Source organism: Salmo salar, chromosome 09 (genome assembly GCF_965601325.2).
Source record: "Salmo salar chromosome 09, fSalSal1, whole genome shotgun sequence".
Classification (NCBI taxonomy): domain Eukaryota; kingdom Metazoa; phylum Chordata; class Actinopteri; order Salmoniformes; family Salmonidae; genus Salmo; species Salmo salar.
Genome location: NC_138299.1, coordinates 59,224,608 through 59,251,160, shown reverse-complemented (window position 1 = coordinate 59,251,160; position 26,553 = coordinate 59,224,608). Strand labels below are relative to the sequence as shown.

The window sequence follows — 26,553 nt, the reverse complement described above, 5'->3', positions numbered from 1 at the left end:
ATGTAGCCTAAACACCATCCCTCAGCCTGCAGCCTGGTAGGACATGTAGCCTAAACACCATCCCTCAGCCTGTAGCCCGGTAGGACATGTAGCCTAAACACCATCCCTCAGCCTGTAGCCTGGTAGGACATGTAGCCTGGTAGGACATGTAGCCTAAACACCATCCCTCAGCCTGTAGCCCGGTAGGACATGTAGCCTAAACACCATCCCTCAGCCTGAAGCCTGGTAGGACATGTAGCCTGAACACCATCCCTCAGCCTGGTAGGACATGTAGCCTGAACACCATCCCTCAGCCTGTAGCCCGGTAGGACATGTAGCCTAAACAACATCCTGAAGCCTGGTAGGACATGTAGCCTGAACACAATCCCTCAGCCTGTAGCCCGGTAGGACATGTAGTCTGGTAGGACATGTAGCCTAAACACCATCCCTCAGCCTGCAGCCTGGTAGGACATGTAGCCTGAACACCATCCCTCAGCCTGTAGCCTGGTAGGACATGTAGCCTAAACACCATCCCTCAGCCTGTAGCCCGGTAGGACATGTAGCCTAAACACCATCCCTCAGCCTAGGACATGTAGCCTAAACACCATCCCTCAGCCTGTAGCCCAGTAGGACATGTAGCCTAAACACCATCCCTCAGCCTGGTAGGACATGTAGCCTAAACACCATCCCTCAGCCTGTAGCCCGGTAGGACATGTAGCCTAAACACCATCCCTCAGCCTGTGGCCTGGTAGGACATGTAGCCTAAACACCATCCCTCAGTCTGCAGCCCAGTAGGACATGTAGCCTGGTAGGACATGTAGCCTAAACACCATCCCTCAGTCTGCAGCCCGGTAGGACATGTAGTCTGGTAGGACATGTAGCCTAAACACCATCCCTCAGCCTGCAGCCTGGTAGGACATGTAGCCTGAACACCATCCCTCAGCCTGTAGCCTGGTAGGACATGTAGCCTAAACACCATCCCTCAGCCTGTAGCCCGGTAGGACATGTAGCCTAAACAACATCCTGAAGCCTGGTAGGACATGTAGCCTGAACACAATCCCTCAGCCTGTAGCCCGGTAGGACATGTAGTCTGGTAGGACATGTAGCCTAAACACCATCCCTCAGCCTGCAGCCTGGTAGGACATGTAGCCTGAACACCATCCCTCAGCCTGTAGCCTGGTAGGACATGTAGCCTAAACACCATCCCTCAGCCTGTAGCCCGGTAGGACATGTAGCCTAAACACCATCCCTCAGCCTAGGACATGTAGCCTAAACACCATCCCTCAGCCTGTAGCCCAGTAGGACATGTAGCCTAAACACCATCCCTCAGCCTGGTAGGACATGTAGCCTAAACACCATCCCTCAGCCTGTAGCCCGGTAGGACATGTAGCCTAAACACCATCCCTCAGCCTGTGGCCTGGTAGGACATGTAGCCTAAACACCATCCCTCAGTCTGCAGCCCAGTAGGACATGTAGCCTGGTAGGACATGTAGCCTAAACACCATCCCTCAGTCTGCAGCCCGGTAGGACATGTAGTCTGGTAGGACATGTAGCCTAAACACCATCCCTCAGCCTGTAGCCTGGTAGGACATGTAGCCTAAACACCATCCCTCAGCCTGCAGCCTGGTAGGACATGTAGCCTGGTAGGACATATAGCCTAAACACATCCCTCAGCCTGTAGCCCAGTAGGACATGTAGCCTAAACACCATCCCTCAGCCTGTAGCCCGGTAGAACATGTAGCCTAAACACCATCCCTCAGCCTGTAGCCCAGTAGGACATGTAGCCTAAACACCATCCCTCAGCCTGTAGGACATGTAGCCTAAACACCATCCCTCAGCCTGTAGCCCGGTAGGACATGTAGCCTAAACACCATCCCTCAGCCTGTAGCCCGGTAGGACATGTAGCCTAAACACCATCCCTCAGCCTGTAGCCTGGTAGGACATGTAGCCTAAACACCATCCCTCAGTCTGCAGCCCGGTAGGACATGTAGTCTGGTAGGACATGTAGCCTAAACACCATCCCTCAGCCTGCAGCCTGGTAGGACATGTAGCCTGAACACCATCCCTCAGCCTGTAGCCTGGTAGGACATGTAGCCTAAACACCATCCCTCAGCCTGTAGCCCGGTAGGACATGTAGCCTAAACAACATCCTGAAGCCTGGTAGGACATGTAGCCTGAACACAATCCCTCAGCCTGTAGCCCGGTAGGACATGTAGTCTGGTAGGACATGTAGCCTAAACACCATCCCTCAGCCTGCAGCCTGGTAGGACATGTAGCCTGAACACCATCCCTCAGCCTGTAGCCTGGTAGGACATGTAGCCTAAACACCATCCCTCAGCCTGTAGCCCGGTAGGACATGTAGCCTAAACACCATCCCTCAGCCTAGGACATGTAGCCTAAACACCATCCCTCAGCCTGTAGCCCAGTAGGACATGTAGCCTAAACACCATCCCTCAGCCTGGTAGGACATGTAGCCTAAACACCATCCCTCAGCCTGTAGCCCGGTAGGACATGTAGCCTAAACACCATCCCTCAGCCTGTGGCCTGGTAGGACATGTAGCCTAAACACCATCCCTCAGTCTGCAGCCCAGTAGGACATGTAGCCTGGTAGGACATGTAGCCTAAACACCATCCCTCAGTCTGCAGCCCGGTAGGACATGTAGTCTGGTAGGACATGTAGCCTAAACACCATCCCTCAGCCTGTAGCCTGGTAGGACATGTAGCCTAAACACCATCCCTCAGCCTGCAGCCTGGTAGGACATGTAGCCTGGTAGGACATATAGCCTAAACACATCCCTCAGCCTGTAGCCCAGTAGGACATGTAGCCTAAACACCATCCCTCAGCCTGTAGCCCGGTAGAACATGTAGCCTAAACACCATCCCTCAGCCTGTAGCCCAGTAGGACATGTAGCCTAAACACCATCCCTCAGCCTGTAGGACATGTAGCCTAAACACCATCCCTCAGCCTGTAGCCCGGTAGGACATGTAGCCTAAACACCATCCCTCAGCCTGTAGCCCGGTAGGACATGTAGCCTAAACACCATCCCTCAGCCTGTAGCCCGGTAGGACATGTAGCCTAAACACCATCCCTCAGCCTGTAGCCTGGTAGGACATGTAGCCTAAACACCATCCCTCAGTCTGCAGCCCAGTAGGACATGTAGCCTGGTAGGACATGTAGCCTAAACACCATCCCTCAGTCTGCAGCCCGGTAGGACATGTAGTCTGGTAGGACATGTAGCCTAAACACCATCCCTCAGCCTGTAGCCTGGTAGGACATGTAGCCTAAACACCATCCCTCAGCCTGCAGCCTGGTAGGACATGTAGCCTGGTAGGACATATAGCCTAAACACATCCCTCAGCCTGTAGCCTGGTAGGACATGTAGCCTAAACACCATCCCTCAGTCTGCAGCCCAGTAGGACATGTAGCCTGGTAGGACATGTAGCCTAAACACCATCCCTCAGTCTGCAGCCCGGTAGGACATGTAGTCTGGTAGGACATGTAGCCTAAACACCATCCCTCAGCCTGTAGCCTGGTAGGACATGTAGCCTAAACACCATCCCTCAGCCTGTAGCCCAGTAGGACATGTAGCCTAAACACCATCCCTCAGCCTGTAGGACATGTAGCCTAAACACCATCCCTCAGCCTGTAGGACATGTAGCCTAAACACCATCCCTCAGTCTGCAGCCCAGTAGGACATGTAGCCTGGTAGGACATGTAGCCTAAACACCATCCCTCAGTCTGCAGCCCGGTAGGACATGTAGTCTGGTAGGACATGTAGCCTAAACACCATCCCTCAGCCTGTAGCCTGGTAGGACATGTAGCCTAAACACCATCCCTCAGCCTGCAGCCTGGTAGGACATGTAGCCTGGTAGGACATATAGCCTAAACACATCCCTCAGCCTGTAGCCCAGTAGGACATGTAGCCTAAACACCATCCCTCAGCCTGTAGCCCGGTAGGACATGTAGCCTAAACACCATCCCTCAGCCTGTAGGACATGTAGCCTGGTAGGACATGTAGCCTAAACACCATCCCTCAGCCTGTAGCCTGGTAGGACATGTCGCCTAACCACCATCCCTCAGCCTGTAGCCCGGTAGGACATGTAGCCTAAACACCATCCCTCAGCCTGTAGCCTGGTAGGACATGAAGCCTAAACACCATCCCTCAGCCTGTAGCCTGGTAGGACATGTAGCCTAAACACCATCCCTCAGCCTGTAGCCTGGTAGGACATGTAGCCTGAACACCATCCCTCAGCCTGGTAGGACATGTAGCCTGGTAGGACATGTAGGACATGTAGCCTAAACACCATCCCTCAGCCTGCAGCCTGGTAGGACATGTAGCCTAAACACCATCCCTCAGCCTGTAGCCCGGTAGGACATGTGGCCTAAACACCATCCCTCAGCCTGTAGCCCGGTAGGACATGTAGCCTAAACACCATCCCTCAGCCTGTAGCCCGGTAGGACATGTAGCCTAAACACCATCCCTCAGCCTGTAGCCTGGTAGAACATGAAGCCTAAACACCATCCCTCAGCCTGTAGCCTGGTAGGACATGTAGCCTAAACACCATCCCTCAGCCTGTAGCCTGGTAGGACATTTAGCCTGAACACCATCCCTCAGCCTGGCAGGACATGTAGCCTGGTAGGACATGTAGGACATGTAGCCTAAACACCATCCCTCAGCCTGCAGCCTGGTAGGACATGTAGCCTGGTAGGACATGTAGCCTAAACACCATCCCTCAGCCTGTAGCCCGGTAGGACATGTGGCCTAAACACCATCCCTCAGCCTGTAGCCTGGTAGGACATGAAGCCTATACACCATCCCTCAGCCTGTAGCCTGGTAGGACATGTAGCCTGAACACCATCCCTCAGCCTGGTAGGACATGTAGCCTGGTAGGACATGTAGCCTAAACACCATCCCTCAGCCTGCAGCCTGGTAGCACATGTGGCCTGGTAGGACATGTAGCCTAAACACCATCCCTCAGCCTGTAGCCTGGTAGGACATGTAGCCTGGTAGGACATGTAGCCTAAACACCATCCCTCAGCCTGCAGCCTGGTAGGACATATAGCCTGAACACCATCCCTCAGCCTGTAGCCTGGTAGGACATGTAGTCTGGTAGGACATGTAGCCTAAACACCATCCCTCAGCCTGCAGCCTGGTAGGACATGTAGCCTAAACACCATCCCTCAGCCTGTAGCCCGGTAGGACATGTAGCCTAAACACCATCCCTCAGCCTGTAGCCTGGTATGACATGTAGCCTGGTAGGACATGTAGCCTAAACACCATCCCTCAGCCTGTAGCCCGGTAGGACATGTAGCCCGGTAGGACATGTAGCCTAAACACCATCCCTCAGCCTGTAGCCCGGTAGGACATGTAGCCTAAACACCATCCCTCAGCCTGTAGCCTGGTAGGACATGTAGCCTAAACACCATCCCTCAGCCTGTAGCCTGGTAGGACATGTAGCCTGGTAGGACATGTAGCCTAAACACCATCCCTCAGCCTGAAGCCTGGTAGGACATGTAGCCTGAACACAATCCCTCAGCCTGTAGCCCGGTAGGACATGTAGTCTGGTAGGACATGTAGCCTAAACACCATCCCTCAGCCTGCAGCCTGGTAGGACATGTAGCCTGAACACCATCCCTCAGCCTGTAGCCTGGTAGGACATGTAGTCTGGTAGGACATGTAGCCTAAACACCATCCCTCAGCCTGCAGCCTGGTAGGACATGTAGCCTAAACACCATCCCTCAGCCTGTAGCCCGGTAGGACATGTAGCCTAAACACCATCCCTCAGCCTGTAGCCTGGTAGGACATGTAGCCTGGTAGGACATGTAGCCTAAACACCATCCCTCAGCCTGTAGCCCGGTAGGACATGTAGCCTAAACACCATCCCTCAGCCTGAAGCCTGGTAGGACATGTAGCCTGAACACCATCCCTCAGCCTGGTAGGACATGTAGCCTAAACACCATCCCTCAGCCTGTAGCCCAGTAGGACATGTAGCCTAAACACCATCCCTCAGCCTGGTAGGACATGTAGCCTAAACACCATCCCTCAGCCTGTAGCCCGGTAGGACATGTAGCCTAAACACCATCCCTCAGCCTGTGGCCTGGTAGGACATGTAGCCTAAACACCATCCCTCAGTCTGTAGCCTGGTAGGACATGTAGCCTAAACACCATCCCTCAGCCTGCAGCCTGGTAGGACATGTAGCCTGGTAGGACATATAGCCTAAACACATCCCTCAGCCTGTAGCCCAGTAGGACATGTAGCCTAAACACCATCCCTCAGCCTGTAGCCCGGTAGGACATGTAGCCTAAACACCATCCCTCAGCCTGTAGCCCAGTAGGACATGTAGCCTAAACACCATCCCTCAGCCTGTAGGACATGTAGCCTAAACACCATCCCTCAGCCTGTAGCCCGGTAGGACATGTAGCCTAAACACCATCCCTCAGCCTGTAGCCCGGTAGGACATGTAGCCTAAACACCATCCCTCAGCCTGTAGCCTGGTAGGACATGTAGCCTAAACACCATCCCTCAGCCTGTAGCCTGGTAGGACATGTAGCCTAAACACCATCCCTCAGTCTGCAGCCCAGTAGGACATGTAGCCTGGTAGGACATGTAGCCTAAACACCATCCCTCAGTCTGCAGCCCGGTAGGACATGTAGTCTGGTAGGACATGTAGCCTAAACACCATCCCTCAGCCTGTAGCCTGGTAGGACATGTAGCCTAAACACCATCCCTCAGCCTGCAGCCTGGTAGGACATGTAGCCTGGTAGGACATATAGCCTAAACACATCCCTCAGCCTGTAGCCCAGTAGGACATGTAGCCTAAACACCATCCCTCAGCCTGTAGCCCGGTAGGACATGTAGCCTAAACACCATCCCTCAGCCTGTAGCCCAGTAGGACATGTAGCCTAAACACCATCCCTCAGCCTGTAGGACATGTAGCCTAAACACCATCCCTCAGCCTGTAGCCCGGTAGGACATGTAGCCCGGTAGGACATGTAGCCTAAACACCATCCCTCAGCCTGTAGCCCGGTAGGACATGTTGCCTAAACACCATCCCTCAGCCTGTAGCCTAAACACCATCCCTCAGCCTGTAGCCCGGTAGGACATGTAATCTAAACACCATCCCCCAGCTTGTAGCCTGGTAGGACATGTAATCTAAACACCATCCCTCAGCCTGTAGCCCGGTAGGACATGTAATCTAAACACCATCCCCCAGCTTGTAGCCTGGTAGGACATGTGACATGTGGCCTGGTAGGACATGTAGTCTACATATCTGTCTGTCTCTGTCTGTCTCTCTGTGTATGTCTGTCTTTGTGTATCTGCAGTATAAATCACATTATTGTGGAATACCTCCTCTAACAGTATGAATCAGGCTGTTTGAGAAGGTTTGAATCCTGAGCAACCTGTCTACACAGTCTGAAGTACAATACCAACATAGCTACTGTAGTGGGTCAAAGCTGTGAGCTGTGAAACCTTGGTGGAGCATGGGTGAAGTAGGTATTGTGGGGCTCGTGAATTTTAGACCAATGCCTACGTGTTGTTTCTAATATCCAATAGGGCTGTGATGATAAATCTGAGTGTTACCTTGCCACAATACCAACGAGTATCGCGAAATTGGTATCGTCCCAGGCCTAATATCTAACCATCTCGGCTCCTTAGGGTGGTGGCTGAGAAGGGGATGGAGGTGATGTTCTTGAAGCCCAAGAAGTGGATCCGTTCGGGGTGTTCAGGGGCGCTGGGGTACGTGGACATCCAGACCCTGGCTGAGGGGACGTGTCGGTACGACCTCAACGACACTGACGTGGCCTGGCTGGAGCTCATCAACCACCAGTTCACTCTGATGGGTCAGTAGATTTACCTCAACTACGGTTGTACAGCTCACTGTGTAGTGTTGACTGTGTCGTGGTTCAGCGCTGTGTCGTGGTTCAGCGCTGTGTCGTGGTTCAGCGCTGTGTCGTGGTTCAGCGCTGCGTAGCGTCGACTGTGTCGTGGTTCAGCGCTGCGTAGCGTCGACTGTGTCGTGGTTCAGCGCTGCGTAGCGTCGACTGTGTCGTGGTTCAGCGCTGCGTAGCGTCGACTGTGTCGTGGTTCAGCGCTGCGTAGCGTCGACTGTGTCGTGGTTCAGCGCTGCGTAGCGTCGACTGTGTCGTGGTTCAGCGCTGCGTAGCGTCGACTGTGTCGTGGTTCAGCGCTGCGTAGCGTCGACTGTGTCGTGGTTCAGCGCTGCGTAGCGTCGACTGTGTCGTGGTTCAGCGCTGCGTAGCGTCGACTGTGTCGTGGTTCAGCGCTGCGTAGCGTCGACTGTGTCGTGGTTCAGCGCTGCGTAGCGTCGACTGTGTCGTGGTTCAGCGCTGCGTAGCGTCGACTGTGTCGTGGTTCAGCGCTGCGTAGCGTCGACTGTGTCGTGGTTCAGCGCTGCGTAGCGTCGACTGACCAGGGGTTCTCTACTGGTTTTGTCTGTAGAGCGATCCAATATAATATTGGTAATGTAGCAGTTATATATCAAGGGAAGAACATTCCCACCTCTTATTGTGTTTTATTGTTGCCTGTATACTTCATTTTCTAAACTCACTGGTTAGAGACCACAATAATAGTTAACATTATTTTACACATGTAAGTTCATTATCATTTCTACACACTTTCTACCTGGTTTATTATGTTCAGACTGGAGGATTTTTTTACACTCAGATACCCGCGACCCAGCACTATAATACCGTTTACTGTTCTTCAGGTATGGCTGTGCTGGATGAGACCACCATGGAGAGAGCGATGGAGGAGTTTGAGCGGCGTTGCTATGACAGAATGAGACATCCCATGGCAACGGAGGAGGGGTTTGGCATGGAGTACGACGAAGACGTCGTGTGTGACGTGTGTCGGTCACCTGACGACGAGGACAACAATGAGATGGTGTTCTGCGACAAGTGCAACATCTGTGTTCACCAGGTATGGCTTTTGTTTCATTTAGACTGTGTTAAATACCGCTCGTAATTATGCTTTTCAATGGCCAAATTGTCTGGCTGTGTTCTGTATGTTCCAGGTGTGTTATGGGATTCTGAAGGTACCAAAGGGTAGCTGGCTGTGTCAGACCTGTGCTCTCGGCATCTCGCCCAAATGCCAAGTCTGCCCCAAGAAGGGCGGGGCCATGAAACCCACCCGCAGCAGAACCAAGTGGGTCCACGTCAGCTGTGCTCTGTGGATCCCCGAGGTGACGACCCCTAACCCCCGTCCCTTAACCCTGACCCTTAACCTTGCTTATTGTAAGTTAATTTACTTCTGTGTGGAAGCTAACAATAGTGTTCAACTTTTGTTATAATCAAAGTGATTTTGTGGTAAATGTTTTGCGTTGCTTTATCTTATGTAAACAAAAGACACAGTGAAACTGCAGATTTCTGACAGCTACTGTGACCTGCTGTCTCTGTGAAGACCAGACTGGAGCCTGTATACAGGTACACACTGACCTGCTGTCTCTGTGAAGACCAGACTGGAGCCTGTATACAGGTACACACTGACCTGCTGTCTCTGAAGACCAGACTGGAGCCTGTATACAGGTACACACTGACCTGCTGTCTCTGTGAAGACCAGACTGGAGCCTGTATACAGGTACACACTGACCTGCTGTCTCTGTGAAGACCAGACTGGAGCCTGTATACAGGTACACACTGACCTGCTGTCTCTGTGAAGACCAGACTGGAGCCTGTATACAGGTACACACTGACCTGCTGTCTCTGTGAAGACCAGACTGGAGCCTGTATACAGGTACACACTGTCCTGCTGTCTCTGTGAAGACCAGACTGGAGCCTGTATACAGGTACACACTGACCTGCTGTCTCTGTGAAGACCAGACTGGAGCCTGTATACAGGTACACACTGACCTGCTGTCTCTGTGAAGACCAGACTGGAGCCTGTATACAGGTACACACTGTCCTGCTGTCTCTGTGAAGACCAGACTGGAGCCTACATACAGGTACACACTGACTTGCTGTCTCTGTGAAGACCAGACTGGAGCCTGTATACAGGTACACACTGACCTGCTGTCTCTGAAGTCCAGACTGGATCTATGTAGCTACTGCATGGTGAAGGCTTTAATAACTCTTAGTGTGGATTTCTGTTACGTTATCAGTTTTCTGTCTATTCAGCAACGTTGTTAGTTCCCTGTCAGTTACCTTGGCATTCCTCTCTCTGTTCCCTCAGTGTTCAGCTAAACGCTGTCGGACAGCGTTCCATGTGAGCTGTGCCTTAGACAGCAGTCTGGAGATGAACACCATCGTCAAAGAGCATGAGGATGAGGTCAGGTTCAAGTCCTTCTGCCCCAAACACTCTGGTCTGGTGGGAGGAGAGGACGAGGAGGGGAGGCTCAGAGGAGATGAAGTTCCTCATCCCGTCCCAGTCCCCAACCCAGCAGAGGCCCTGAACCTCCGTCACATCAGACTACAGCAGGAGGTGTCCCAGGCCCTGCAGCTGAACCAGGAGACAGTCCACTTCATGTATCGGTACTGGAAGCTGAAATGCCAAGCGAATCACAGCCAGCCGTTGCTGACCCTCCAGATGGAGGACGAGAGTCTGGCGAGCAGAGAGCATGATATCGTCCTCCACCACCTGTTTCCCCGGGGGATGGGTCAGGGTGCTGCGTCCACGCCTCCCAGGCCGACCACACCCAGGCAGCGGTCACTGGCTATTGGCTGATTGTCTCCAGCTGCAGAGGGGAGGATGAGTCTAACGCCTGACCCAACCCAATGCCAGCAGGTATCTCTCTAACCGTTGAAATAAATCTGGAGTGGAGCTTTAAATAACCTGGCTGTTGCCTGTGTGCTTTGACCCAGACACAGAACTACTGTACTCCTCAGAACCAGACACAACTACTGTACTCCTCAGAACCACTGTACTCCTGTACTGTGACTCTAACCCACCATACAGTCTGACTGACCCTGACTCTAACCCACCATAGTCTGACTGACCCTAACCCACCATACAGTCTGACTCTAACCCCCCATACAGTCTGACTCTAACCCCCCATACAGTCTGACTCTAACCCACCATACATTCTAACTGACCCTGACTCTAACCCACCATACATTCTAACTGACCCTGACTCTAACCCCCCATACAGTCTGACTCTAACCCACCATAGTCTGACTGACCCTGACTCTAACCCACCATACAGTCTGACTCTAACCCACCATACAGTCTGACTCTAACCCCCCATACAGTCTGACTCTAACCCACCATACATTCTAACTGACCCTGACTCTAACCCACCATACATTCTAACTGACCCTGACTCTAACCCCCCATACAGTCTGACTCTAACCCACCATAGTCTGACTGACCCTGACTCTAACCCACCATACAGTCTGACTCTAACCCACCATACAGTCTGACTCTAACCCACCATACAGTCTGACTCTAACCCACCATACAGTCTGACTCTAACCCACCATACAGTCTGACTGACCCTGACTCTAACCCCCCATACAGTCTGACTCTAACCCCCCCATACAGTCTGACTCTAACCCCCCATACAGTCTGACTGACCCTGACTCTAACCCCCCCATACAGTCTGACTCTAACCCATCATACAGTCTGACTAACCCACCATACAGTCTGACTCTAACTCACCATAGTATGACTGACCTTGACTCTAATCCACCATACAGTCTAACTGGCCCTGACTCTAACCCACCATACTGTCTGACTCTAACCCACCATACTGTCTGACTCTAACCCACCATACTGTCTGACTCTAACCCACCATACAGTCTAACCGACCCTGACTCTAACCCACCATACTGTCTGACTCTAACCCACCATACAGTCTAACTGACCCTGACTCTAACCCCCCATACAGTCTGACTCTAACCCCCCATACAGTCTGACTCTAACCCCCCATACAGTCTGACTCTAACCCCCCATACAGTCTGACTCTAACCCCCCATACAGTCTGACTCTAACCCCCCATACAGTCTGACTCTAACCCCCCATACAGTCTGACTCTAACCCCCCATACAGTCTGACTCTAACCCACCATACAGTCTAACTGACCCTGACTCTAACCCCCATACAGTCTGACTCTAACCCCCCATACAGTCTGACTCTAACCCCCCATACAGTCTGACTCTAACCCACCATACAGTCTGACTGACCCTGACTCTAACCCACCATACAGTCTAACTGACCCTGACTCTAACCCACCATACAGTCTAACTGACCCTGACTCTAACCCACCATACAGTCTAACTGACCCTGACTCTAACCCACCATACAGTCTGACTCTAACCCCCCATACAGTCTAACCCCCCATACAGTCTAACTGACCCTGACTCTAACCCACCATACAGTCTAACTGACCCTGACTCTAACCCACCATACAGTCTGACTCTAACCCCCCATACAGTCTAACCCCCCATACAGTCTAACTGACCCTGACTCTAACCCCCATACAGTCTGACTCTAACTCACCATACAGTCTGACTGACCCTGACTCTAACCCACCATACAGTCTGACTGACCCTGACTCTAACCCACCATACAGTCTGACTGACCCTGACTCTAACCCACCATACAGTCTGACTGACCCTGACTCTAACCCACCATACAGTCTAACTGACCCTGACTCTAACCCACCATACAGTCTAACTGACCCTGACTCTAACCCACCATACAGTCTAACTGACCCTGACTCTAACCCACCATACAGTCTGACTCTAACCCCCCATACAGTCTAACCCCCCATACAGTCTAACTGACCCTGACTCTAACCCCCATACAGTCTGACTCTAACTCACCATACAGTCTGACTGACCCTGACTCTAACCCACCATACAGTCTGACTGACCCTGACTCTAACCCACCATACAGTCTGACTGACCCTGACTCTAACCCACCATACAGTCTAACTGACCCTGACTCTAACCCCCCCGATATGTCTGACTCTAACCCCCCCATACAGTCTGACTCTAACCCACCATACAGTCCGACTCTAACCCACCATACAGTCCGACTCTAACCCACCATACAGTCTGACCGTCCCTGACTCTAACCCACCATACAGTCTGACCGTCCCTGACTCTAACCCACCATAGTCTAACTGACCAGCCCACCATAGTCTAACTGACCCTGACTCTAACCCCCCATACAGTCTGACTCTAATCCACCATACAGTCTGACTCTAACCCCCCATACAGTCTAACTGACCCTGACTCTAACCCACTTTACTGAGTTACAGTTCATATAAGGAAATCTGTCAATTGAAATAAATTCATAGGCCCTAATCTATGGATTTCACATGACTGGGTAGGGGCGCAGCCAATGGTGGCCATAGGCCCACCCGCTGGGGAGCCAGGACCAGCCAAGTTTTCCCCCACAAAAGGGCTTTATTACAGACGGAAATACAACTAGGCAACCAATTACAAGACCAATTCTCTGATCACCGGCTGATCTTTCCCAACCCATAGGAATCCCCACCAGTTGACCATTTTGAAATGGTGGAAGCCCTCAATGGTGATATCCATGCAATGATCTGTGGTTTGAACCCTGAGTGACATGATCTGAAGACTGAAGCCACTTCCTGTTCTGACTCATCGTTGCTCCTGAACCTACAGGGGTCATCCGATTTTAAGTTATTACTGAGAAATGATAGTGTGACCGGAGTTAAGCGTGCGTTAATTTAACGTAATTCCCTTTTCTCTGTATACGGACTTTGAACTTAACGCTTGTGTGGTGTTCATGTTTTTGTTATTCACCCAATGTTCGCGGTTCTAATGAAGTCACAACAATTTACGTAAAAATACTTAGATGCTGATTTATATCAATTACAAGCAATATTGACAGCATACATGGTTCATATTTACCTATGTGTTAGCAGTTGTTGTTATTCTTCAATAACACAAACTCCAAAGCAAATCAGAGGGAGAAAATAGGTTGATTTGAGAAGGACAAATCATAGATGCAATGCTGGGAGGTAGATGTTCAGTCTACCCTGTCTTCAGCTTTTCTCCACAAAACAAAGGAACCGGATGTCATTTATAACCCCCCCACCCTAGCCTTGACCAATCAGAAGTCCTTGCAGTACCACTGGGCCAATAGCCAAATAACAAGTATCCTGCTCCAGACTAAACGGACAGACCGTAGTTCAGGACTGACATTCTACAGATGTTGAACTGAAACCCAACTCCTATTGACAATTCCCTATTGACCATTAGGACTAGTTTTTAGTCCTCATCCTCTGCGTTGTCTATCTTAAAAAATCACATTTTATAAAAAACACTTATTGGTAAATGTGATCTAGCATGCATATATATATGCTAGATCACATTTACCAATAAGTGTTTTTTTATAAAATGTGATTTTTGTTAACAAATCGATTATAATCAGGACATGGGTGAAACAAATATAAATGAAAAAAGTTTTCACTTTTGTTTATTGCTTTGAACTGGACAAATTTCACATACAGTATTTTATGAAAATGAGAAATGAGCCCCATTGAACACAAATTCAATGGGGCTCATTTACACACCACATGAGGGACAGAGTTTTACGGTGTGTGTGTTGCATGCATTTGGTACGTGTCTTCCTGTCCTTCTTGGGTCCACACACATCGCAGCGCTTCTTGTTGCTACCGGCTGCAATCTAGAATGATGAAAACGCTTAGTTCAGGAATTTTACTAACATCTCAATCACTCACATATATAGTTCCATCAGGCCAAGGTAGGAGAGTCAGACACATGCAACATCACTCACACTTACTTCCTGTATTGGGTCTGTGGGTTGGGTGGATGGGGCACCAACATCCTCCTCACGATGGCTGCAGAAGCTGGGATGTGTTGCCTCATCAATTCCTTCCACCACATTTTTGCTGTCTTTGGCACGTAGGACACTAGGGATGTTAGCTGTGAACATAAACAGAGGAATTGCTAGGCCTGTTCTGTGTATTCAACAGCTGAGGTGGGAGATCTGGCCTGTTCCTACCATCGTCAGCTTCCTCTTGAGGAGCTCCTGTCCCAGCTTGTGCATAGTAAAACAAGTTAATACATGTGATTTGGCCATGGAGTCCCTGTGTCACGTGCAGGACAATCCTCATCCCTTGGTTCTTCTCAGGGGCTCCTCCATCTAAACTTGCAAGTTCCACGCATATGAGGAAGCAGCATCACAGACAGCCCAGATCTTGATTCCATTGGGTTTAGACGGTATGTACTGCCTGAAGAAGCAGCGGCCCCTAAATGGCATAAGCTGCTCATCAACAGTAATGTTGGGCCCAGGGTTGTAAAACAGGGAAAGCGGTCCACCCACTTGTCCCACACTGACCTGATTGCAGCTAGCTTGTGTCTCTGCGGCCGAACTTGTCTGGTGTCTCGGTTATCGAAGCGGATAATCCTGGAAATAATGTGGAAGTTTTCCAGAGACATTGTTGCACGGAAAAGTTCTCTGCCAGTTTCTGCATCCCACAGGGATTCTGTGGAATCTCCATTGGATCTGAAAACACCAGCAAGGATAAGAACCCCAAAGTACACATGTAAATGAGTTTGGTCCATCTCCTATCTCTCTCCAAAAACACGCCTTCCCTCCAAATTAGGAGGCATAATTTATAGATTGGAAGGTAAGGGTGCTCTCAAGCGGCTAGATGTTCTTTACCATTTGGTCATTAGATTTGCCACCAATGCTCCTTATAGGACACATCACTGCACTCTATACCCCTCTGTAAACTGGTCATCTCTGTATACCTGTTGCAAAACCTACTGGTTGATGCTTATTTATAAAACCTTAGGCCTCACTCCCCCCTAAATGAGATATCTACTGCAGCCCTCATCCTCCACATACAACACCCGTTCTGCCAGTCACATTCTGTTAAAGGTCCCCAAAGCGCACACATCCCTGGGTCCCTCCTCTTTTCAGTTCGCTGCAGCTAACGACTGGAACGAGCTGCAAACAACACTCAAACTGAACAGTTTTCTCTTCATTCAAAGACTCAATCGTGGACACTTGTGACAGTTGTGGTTGCTTTGTGTATTCAAATCAAATCAAAACAAATGTATTTTTATATAGCCCTTCGTACATCAGCTGATATTCTCAAAGTGCTGTACAGAAACCCAGCCTAAAACCCCAAACAGCAAGCAAAGCATGTGAAAGAAGCACGGTGGCTAGGAAAAACTCCCTAGGAAAAACTCCCTAGAAAGGCCAAAAACCTAGGAAGAAACCTAGAGAGGAACCAGGCTATGAGGGGTGGCCAGTCCTCTTCTGGCTGTGCAGGGTGGATATTATAACAGAACATGGTCAAAATGTTAAAATGTTCATAAATGACCAGCATGGTCAAATAATAATAATCATAGTAGTTGTCGAGGGTGCAACAAGCACGTCCGGTGAACAGGTCAGGGTTCCATAGCCGCAGGCAGAACAGTTGAAACTGGAGCAGCAGCACGGCCAGGTGGACTGGGGACAGCAAGGAGTCATCATACCAGGTAGTCCTGAGGCATGGTCCTAGGGCTCAGGTCCTCCGAGAGAAAGACAGAAAGAGAGAATTAGAGAGAGCATATTTAAATACACACAGGACACCGGATAAGACAAGAGAAATACTCCAGATGTAACAGACTGACCCTAGCCCCCCGACACAAACTACTGCAGCATAAATACTGGAGGCTGAGACAGGAGGGATCAGAAGACACTGTGGCCCCATCCGATGATACCCCCGGACAGGGCCAAACAGGCAGGATATATTTGTATTGTATTGTTGTCTCTTCCTTCTTGCCCTTTGTGCTGTTGTCTGTGCCCAATAATGTTTGTACCGCTACCATGTTGTGTTGCTGCCTTGTCTTAGGTCTCTCTTTATGTAGTGTTGTGATGTGCGTTTTGTCCTATATTTATATTGTATTTTTTTTGTCCCAGGCCCCGTCCCCGCAGGAGGCCTTTTGGTAGGCCGTCATTGTAAATAAGAATTTGACTTGCCTAGTAAAATAAATAAAAATTGTCAATGTGCGAGGGCACCGGTTCGTCGAGGTAGTTGAGATATGTGCAAGTAGGTAGAGCTATTAGTGACTACGTATAGATCATAGAGTAGCAGCGGCGTAAAAGAGGGGGTTGGGCAATGCAAATAGTTTGGGTAGCCATTTGATTAGATGTTCAAGTGTCTTATGGCTTGGGGGTAGAAGCTGTTTAGAAGCCTCTTGGACCTAGACTTGGCGCTCCGATGCCGTGCGGTAGCAGAGAGAACAGTCTGCCTAGGGTGGCTGGAGTCTGACAATTTTTAGAGCCTTCGACTGACACCGCCTGGTATAGAGGTCCTGGATGGCAGGAAGCTTGACCCCAGTGATGTACTGGGCCATACGCACTACCCTCTATAGTGCCTTGCGGTCAGGGGGCCAAGCAGTTGCCATACCAGGCAGTTATGCAACCAGTCAGGATGCTCTTGATGGTAGAACCTTTTGAGGATCTGAGGACCCATGCTACGTCTTTTCAGTCTCCTGAGGGGGAATAAGTTTTGTTGTGGCCTCTTTACGACTGTCTTGGTGTGCTTGGACCATGATAGTTTGTTGGTGGATGTGGACACCAAGGAACTTGAAGCTCTCAACCTGCTCCACTACAGCCCCGTCAATGAGAATGGGGGCGTGCTCGGTCCTCCTTTTCCTGTAGTCCACAATCATCTCCTTTGTCTTGATCACATTGAGGGAGAGGTTGTTGTCCTGGCACCACACGGCCAGGCCTCTGACCACCTCCGTATAGGCTGTCTCGTCGTTGATCAGGCCTACGACTATAGTCATGAGTGAACAGTGAGTACAGGAGGAGACTGAGCATGCACCCCTGAGGGGCCCCTGTGTTGAGGATCAGCGTGGCTGATGTTGTTACCTACCCTTACCACCTGGGGACGGCCCGTCAGGAAGTCCAGGATCCAGTTGCAGAGAGAGGTGTTTTGTCCCAAGGACCTTAGCTTATTGATGAGCTTTGAGGGCACTATGGTGTTGAAGGCTGAGCTGTAGTCAATGAATAGCATTCTCACATAGGTGTTCCTTTTGTCCAGGTGGGAAAGGGCAGTGTGGAATAGTATCATCTGTGGATCTGTTAGGGAACTATGCAAATTGGAGTGGGTCAAGGGTTTCTGGGATAATGGTGTTGATGTGAACCATGACAAGCCTTTCAAAGCACTTCATGACTACAGACGTGAGTGCTACGGGTCGGTAGTCATTTAGGCAGGTTACCTTGGTGTTCTGGGGCACAGGGACTATGGTGGTCTGCTTGAAACATGTTGGTATTACAGACTCGGACAGGGAGAGGTTGAAAATGTCAGTAAAGACACTTGCTAGTTGGTCAGCGCATGCTCGCAGTACACGTCCTGGTAATCCATCTGGCCCTGCGGCCTTGTGAATGTTGACTTGTACCTCTTAGGGCTAGGGGGCAGTATTTAAGGCCGGATGAAAAACGTACCCAATTTAAACAGGTTACTACTCTGTCCCAGAAACTAGAATATGCATATTATTAGTAGATTTGGATAGAAAACACTCTGAAGTTTCTAAAACTGTTTGAATGGTGTCTGAGTATAACAGAACTCATATGGCAAGCAAAAACCTGAGAAAAAGTCAAGCAGGAAGTGGGAAGTCTGGTGCTTGTAGTCCTTTCAAGTGATTGCCTTGACTGTATACAGTGACTTAGGGTTAATTTTGCACTTCCTAAAGCTTCCACTAGATGTCAGCAGTCTTTAAAACGGTGTTTGAAGGGAATACCAGCTGTGGTAAACTGGTGTCCCATTATAAGGCATGGGCAATGACTTGGGAGCGAGCTGAGTTCATATTCACTCCTAAAGAGAATGGATAGGTCCGGTTGGAATTTTATTCAAAGTATATAATAAAAACAACCTAAAGATTGATTCTATACATCGTTTGACATGTTTCTACAAACTGTAGTATAACTTTTTGACTGGACTAAGTAAGCACGCGCGTAGTGGATTTGGATAGTGAACCTAACGAATTATTTGGAAATAAATATGAACTTTATCGAACATTTATTGTGGTGCTGGGAGTGCCTTCTGATGAAGATAATCAAAGGTAAGTGAATATTTATAATGTAATTTCTTAGTTTTATTGACTCCAAGATGGCGGGTTTCTGTTTGCTAGTTGAAAGTGTCATCTGGGCTGTACTCAGATTATTGCAAATTGTGCTTTCGCCGTGAACCTTTTTTGAAATCTGACAAAGCGATTACATTTAGAAGTGTATCTATAATTCTGTGCATAACACTTCTATATTGATCAATGTTTACGATGAGAATTTACTTACTGTGTGTGCTCATTCACCGGAAGGTTTGGAGGGAAAACATTTCTCAACATTACGCGCCAATGTAAAATGCTGTTTTTGGATATAAATATGAACTTTATCGAGCAAAACATACATGTATTGTGTAACATAATGTCCTAGGAGTGTCATCTGATGATCGTCAAAGGTTAGTGCTTCATTTAGCTGTGTTTTGGGTTTTTGTGATGCATCTAGTTGCTTGGAAAATGGCTGTGTGGTGTTTCTTGTGAAGTTTATGTCCTAACATAATCTAATTTTATGCTTTCGCCTTAAAGCCTTTTTGAAATCGGACAATGTGGTTAGATTAACGAGAAGTTTCTTTAAAATAGTTGATTGTTTGAGAAAATGGAATTATGAGATTTTAGCTGTTTTAAATTTGGCGCTCTGATTTTCCACTGGCTGTTGTCAAAATCAATCCCGTTAATGGGATGAGAACGGGAAGGGGTCCCATAGAGGTTAAAGGTCTTACTCAGATTGGCTGCAGAGAGCGTGATCACACAGTAGTCCGGAACAGCTGGTGCTCTCATGCATGTTTCAGTGTTACTTGCCTCGAAGCGAGCATAGAAGTAGTTTAGCCCGTCTGGTAGGCTCATGTCACTGGGCAGCTCTCGGCTGTGCTTCCCTTTGTAAGCCCTGCCACATCCGACGAGCATCGGAGCTGGTGTAGTATGAATCAATCTTAGGCCTGTATTGACGGTTAGTCTGAGGGCATAGTGGGATTTCTTATAAGCTTCCGGGTTAGTGTCCCGCTCCTTGAAAGCGGCAGCTCTACCCTTTAGCTCAGTGCGGATGTTGCCTGTAATCCAGGGCTGCTGGTTTGGATATGTACGTACAGTCACTGTGGGGACGACATCATCGATGCACTTATTGATGAAGCCAGTGACTGATGTGGTGTACTCAATGCCATTGGAAGAATCCCGGAACATATTCCAGTCTGTGATAGCAAAACAGTCCTGTAGCTTAGCATCTGCTGCATCCGACCACTTTTTTTATTGACCGAGTCACTGGGCTTCCTGCTTTAATTTTTGCTTGAACGCAGGAATCAGGAGGATAGAATTATGGTCAGATTTGCCAATGGAGGGAGAGCTTTGTACGCGTCTCTGTGTGTGGAGTAAAGGTGGGCTAGAGTTTTTTTCCCCCTCTGCTTGCACATTTAACATGCTGATAGAAATTTCAAGGATGAACCAGACTTGTGGAGGTCTACAACTGTGGTCTTGGCTGATTTCTTTTGATTTTCCCATGATGTCTAGCAAAGAGGCACTGAGTTTGAAGGTTGGCCTTGAAATACATCCACAGGTACGACTCCAATTGATGTCATTTAGCCTATCAGAAGCTTCTAACGACATGGCATCATTTTCTGGAATTTTCCAAGCTGTTTAAAGACAGTCAACTTAGTATGTAAACTTCTGACCCACTGGAATTGTGAAAGGGAATTATAAGTGAAATAATCTGTAAACAATTGTTGGAAAAATTACTTGTGTCATGCACAAAGTAGATGTCCTAACCGACTTGCCAAAACTATAGTTTGTTAACAAGAAATTTGTTGAGTGGTTGAAAAACGAGTTTTAATGACTCCAACCTAAGTGTATGTAAACTTCAGACTTTGCCATTTCTTTTTCCTCATCCCTCAGCCATACACATTTTTAGTTTACAGTTATTTTATTAATGGGTTCATGCTTATTAGTAACTGGAATCAACAATTTCATAAATGTGTCAAGTACAGGGTCTGGTTGCTCCTCATTACACACCACGGACCAGCAAATATTCTTTACATCAACAACATAGGAATCACTACAAAACGTATTGTATGACCTCTTATACACTATATTAGGACCAGCCTTTGGAACTTTGGTTTTCCTAGATATGCCTGCTATATTGTGATCACTACATCCTATGGATTTGGATACTTTCAAACAAATTTCTGCCGCATTATTAAAGATGTGATCAATACATGTTAATGATTTCATTCCTGTTCTGTTGAACTACCCTTGTAGGCTGATTGATAACCTGAACCAGGTTGCAGGCACTAGTTACAGTTTGAAGCTTTCTCTTGAGTGGGCAGCTTGATGAGAGACAGTTAATATTCAAAATCACCCAGAAAATAGACCTCTATTGATATCACATTGTTAAGCATCACTGACAGTCTGAAATGGTCCGCTCACAGACAGCGTGGTGAAGAAGGCGCAGCAGCGCCTCTTCAACCTCAGGAGGCTGAAGAAATTCAACTTGTCACCAAAAACACTCACAAACTTTTACAGATGCACAATCGAGAGCATCCTGTCGGGCTGTATCACCGCCTGGTACGGCAGCTGCTCCGCCCACAACCACCAAGGCTCTCCAGAGGGTGGTGAGGTCTGCACAACGCATCACCAGGGGCAAACTACCTGCCCTCCAGGATACCTACACCACCCGATGTCACAGGAAGGCCAACAAGATCAAAGACAACAACCACCCGAGCCACTGCCTGTTCACCCCGCTATCATCCAGAAGGCGAGGTCAGTACAGGTGCATCAAAGCTGGGACCGAGAGACTGAAAAACAGCTTCTATCTCAAGGCCATCAGACAGCCATCACTAACATTGAGAGGCTGCTGCCAACATACTGACTCAACTCAAGCCACTTTAATAATGGGAAAATTGATGTAATCACTAGCCACTTTATATTATACGCCATACCATCTACTGCATCTTGCCATAATTAGTTGTATCACTAGCCACTTTAAACAATGCCACTTTGTTTTCATAACCTACATTACTCATCTCATATGTATATACTGTACTCTATACCATCTACTGCATCCTGATGTAATGCATCACTAGCCACCTTAAACAATGCCACTTTGTTTTCATAACCTACATTACTCATCTCATATGTATATACTGTACTCCATACCATCTACTGCATCTTGCCTATGCCGTTCGGCCATCACTCATTTATATATTTTTATGTACATATTCGTATTCATTCCTTTACACTTGTGTGTATTAGGTAGTTGTTGTGAAATTGTTAGATATTACTGCATGGTCAGAACTAGAAGCACAAGCATTTCGCTACACTCGCATTAACATCTGCTAACCATGTGTATGTGACATAAATTTGATTTGATCATCCATTTATTTAATCATTATTATTGTAGGCCTATTGATTAATCAAAACCTTTTTTTTTTTTTAAATATGCAAAACCTGTTTTGTTTAATTCTGTTGAGACATTGTCATTGGCTTAAATATTTGTCTTTTTAATTGTGTGCTCCATATTTAGTTTAAGATGGTTATAAGTAGACCAGTTGTCAAATAAATAACAGCCTATTTCTGGCATTTATTGGGTATTGTCGGTAATTGCTGCAATACAGCCTGTTCAAAACTTTTGTCAAGGTTTAAACCAGTTTGCAATTGTTTTATTTCATTCTGTTGAGACATTTTCTTTAGCCAAATTAAGTTTAAACTAATGCTGTGTTTGCCACAATTTAATAGCCTGCTCATATACAGTGCATTCTGAAAGTATTCAGACCCCTTCACTTTCTACACATTTTGTTACGTTACAGCCTTGTTCTAAAATTGAGTACATTTCCCGCCAATCTACACACAATGCCCCATAATGACAAAGCAAAAACAGATTTAAAAAAAATCTTTGCAAATATATATACTGCTCAAAGAAATAAAGGGAACACAATGTAACTCCAAGTCAGTCACACTTCTGTGAAATCAAACTGTCCACTTAGGAAGCAACACTGATTGACAAATTTCACATGTTGTTGTGGAAATTATAGGCAATTAGCAAGACTCCCCCAATAAAGGAGTGGTTTTGCAGGTGGGGACCACAGACCACTTCTCAGTTCTTATGCTTCCTGGCTGATGTTTTGGTCACTTTTGAATGCTGGCGGTGCTTTCACTCTAGTGGTAGCATGAGACGGAGTCTACAACCCACACAAGTGGCTCAGGTAGTGCAGCTCATCCAGGATGGCACATCAATGCGAGCTGTGGCAAGAAGGTTTGCTGTGTCTGTCAGCGTAGTGTCCAGAGCATGGAGGCGCTACCAGGAGACAGGCCAGTACATCAGGAGACGTGGAGGAGGCCGTAGGAGGGCAACAACCCAGCAGCAGGACCGCTACCTCCGCCTTTGTGCAAGGAGGAGCACTGCCAGAGCCCTGCAAAATGACCTCCAGCAGGCCACAAATGTGCATGTGTCTGCTCAAACGGTCAGAAACAGACTCCATGAGGGTGGTATGAGGGCCCGACATCCACAGGTGGGGGTTGTGCTTACAGCCCAACACCGTGCAGGACGTTTGGCATTTGCCAGAGAACACCAAGATTGGCAAATTCGCCACTGGCGCCCTGTGCTCTTCACAGATGAAAGCAGGTTCACACTGATCAGACGTGACAGTCTGGAGACACCGTGGAGAACGTTCTGCTGCCTGCAACATCCTCCAGCATGACCGGCATGGTGTGGGGTGGCATTTCTTTGGGGGGCCGCACAGCCCTCCATGTGCTCGCCAGAGGTAGCCTGACTGCCATTAGGTACCGAGATGAGATCCTCAGACCCCTTGTGAGACCATATGCTGGTGCGGTTGGCCCTGGGTTCCTCCTAATGCAAGACAATGCTAGACCTCATGTGGCTGGAGTGTGTCAGCAGTTCCTGCAAGAGGAAGGCATTGATGCTATGGACTGGCCCGCCCGTTCCCCAGACCTGAATCCAATTGAGCACATCTGGGACATCATGTCTCGCTCCATCCACCAACGCCACGTTGCACCACAGATTGTCAGGAGCATACCCAGGCGTTGTAGGGAGGTCATACACACTACTGAGCCTCATTTTGACTTGTTTTAAGGACATTACATCAAAGTTGGATCAGCCTGTAGTGTGGTTTTCCACTTTAATTTTGAGTGTGACTCCAAATCCAGACCTCCATGGGTTGATAAATTGGATTTCCATTGTGTGATTTTGTTGTCAGCACATTCAACTATGTAAAGAAAAAAGTATTTAGTAAGATTATTTCATTCAGATCTAGGATGTTATTTTAGTGCTCCCTTTATTTTTTGGAGCAGTATATATATATATAACAATATCGCATTCAGACCCTTTACTCAGTACTCTGTTGAAGCACCTTTGACAGTGATTACAGCCTCAAGTCTTCTTGGGTATGATGCTACAAGCTTGGCACACCTGTATTTGGGGAGTTTCTCCCATTCTTCTCTGCAGATCCTCTCAAGCTCTGTCAGGTTGAATGGGGAGCGTCGCTGCACAGCTATTTTCAGGTCTCCAGAGATGTTCAATCGGGTTCAAGTCCAGGCTCTGGCTGGGCCACTCATGGACATTCAGAGACTTGTCCCAAAGCCACTCCTGCGTTGTCTTGGCTGTGTGCTTAGGGTCGTTGTTCTGTTGGAAGGTGAATCTTCGCCCCTGAGTGCTCTGGAGCAGGTTTTCATCAAGGATCTCACTGAACTTTGCTCCGTTCATCTTTGCCTCGATCTGACTAGTCTCCCAGTCCCTGCCGCTGAAAAACATTCCCACAGCATGATGCTGCCACCACCAAACTTCCCTGTTCAACATCAGTGCCCAATCTCACTAATGCTCGTGGCCGAATGGAAGCAAGTCCCTGCAGTAATGTTCCAACATGTAGTGGAAAGCCTTCCCAGAAAAATGGAGGCTGTTATAGCAGCAAAGGGGGACCAACTCCATATTAATGCCCATGATTTTGGAATGAGATGGACCAGCAGGTGGTCATGTAGTGTAACTCACTGTGCTTTAAACCACATGGACGCCTCATCTCACAAAAAGAAAACGACGCCAGGACAGCGGAGTCAATCACCACCTTCCGGAGACACCTGAAACCCCACCTCTTTAAGGAATACCTGGGATAGGATAAAGTAATCCTTCTAACCCCCCCCCCCCCCAAAAAAGATATAGATGTACTATTGTAAAGTGGTTGTTCCACTGGATATCATAAGGTGAATGCACCAATTTGTAAGTCGCTCTGGATAAGAGCGTCTGCTAAATGACGTAAATGTAAACGTAAAACATCACATGCTCCAGCCAAGAACTCCTGAGCACCTAAAAGACTCAAGTAGAAAAACCTGAAATAATCTCAAGGTTTCAGAGTAAAAGTCCACAATAGGGTTTCAGCTCTGTGCTTTAATAACACTATCTGACCAGGTATACTAGCATCACTCAAATGAAGAAAACAATTAAAACAATATTATGTACTTGTCTAGAATGAAATGAATCCTATGGCTATTACAGGAAACAAACCGAATTCAAGGCCTATCCTTAGATATTACTTATCACATAAAACCACCTGGAACTAACTATTTCAGTATTACTAGAATGTTGCTCTTTCATATACACACATAAATAATAGAAACCTCTACTGTTTAAAGTCATCTATGAGAGGAGAGGCGCTTCAAGAGATGAGATAAATGTTGTAGCTGGGAGGTGTACTGTACTCTGCTGTCTGTAGCTGGGAGGTGTACTGTACTCTGCTGTCTGTAGCTGGGCGGTGTACTGTACTCTGTTGTCTGTAGCTGGGAGGTGTACTGTACTCTGCTGACTGTAGCTGGGAGGTGTACTGTACTCTGCTGACTGTAGCTGGGAGGTGTACTGTACTCTGCTGACCTACCACAGACAGGTGTGTGTTCAGTTCTCTCAGTGCAGACAACTAACAGGTAGAAGCTGAATGGAAGGACCTGATTAGCTGGCTATCTGAGTGTAAAAGGACCTGATTGGCTGGCTGAGTGTAAAAGGACCTGATTGGCTGGCTGAGTGTAAAAGGACCTGGTTGGTTGGAGGTGTAGATTAGTACAGCAGATCCCTGATGAGAGAGAGAGACAACATACATTCACAAAGGGCTTTCTGTCATCTTGAAGACATTATGGGGTTGGGTCCTGTTCTGCTGCAGGTCAGACTGTTAGACCTGAAACTCAAGGCGTCTCCTGAAGCCTTTAGAGGGTTCGATGGGGTGTGTCGGGGGCCGGGTCAGCCTAGGCCTCAGTCCACTCTGGGTAAGGGGTGGTCATGCTCCTGGCAGCAGAGCTGTCCCTTGGGGGGCCAGGGCCGCAGCGCCCCCTCCTGGTGGTTCTTGCAGAATGAGTTGGGACACAGCTGGCAGAACGCCTCAGATGGTTTCCCACACACGTCACAGTGGTGCCACGGGCAGTCCCAGCGCCCTGAAATATAACATAATAACCATTATAATATCTATTATAGAACTATCCAGTCCAGCGGTTCCCAAACTAGTGGTCACGACCCCATGTTGGGTCGCCTGATATGAAAATGTGGTTGTGGGAGAATTTCCAAATTCAAGTTAAAAGA

The 26,553-nt window shown here is 48.4% G+C and overlaps 2 protein-coding genes across 7 annotated transcripts in view; one reads left to right on the top strand and one right to left on the bottom strand.

The window, feature by feature from the left end:
• Positions 1-22,922, top strand: part of LOC106611402 (protein Jade-1) — a 31,892-nt gene extending 8,970 nt beyond the window's left edge. For 2 of the 4 annotated variants that reach the window (XM_014211572.3, XM_014211573.3), the window contains exons 5-8: positions 7,639-7,823; positions 8,711-8,922; positions 9,017-9,184; positions 10,171-22,922. In XM_014211572.3, coding sequence (XP_014067047.1) covers positions 7,639-7,823; positions 8,711-8,922; positions 9,017-9,184; positions 10,171-10,662 — 1,057 coding nt within the window. In that variant the 3' untranslated portion in view covers positions 10,663-22,922. The remainder of the gene's footprint in view (positions 1-7,638; positions 7,824-8,710; positions 8,923-9,016; positions 9,185-10,170) is intronic. The other 2 variants (XR_006771028.2, XR_006771027.2) reach the window with 2 other exon arrangements.
• Positions 22,923-25,357: 2,435 nt separating this feature from the next.
• nsd2 (nuclear receptor binding SET domain protein 2) overlaps positions 25,358-26,553 on the bottom strand; it is a 66,566-nt gene continuing 65,370 nt past the window's right edge. For all 3 annotated transcript variants that reach the window (XM_045723823.2, XM_045723822.2, XM_082955833.1), the window contains one exon: positions 25,358-26,408. Coding sequence is in view for 2 of the 3 variants with exons in the window: in XM_045723822.2 (XP_045579778.2) it covers positions 26,230-26,408 (179 nt within the window). In the remaining variant the exon portion in view is untranslated. The remainder of the gene's footprint in view (positions 26,409-26,553) is intronic.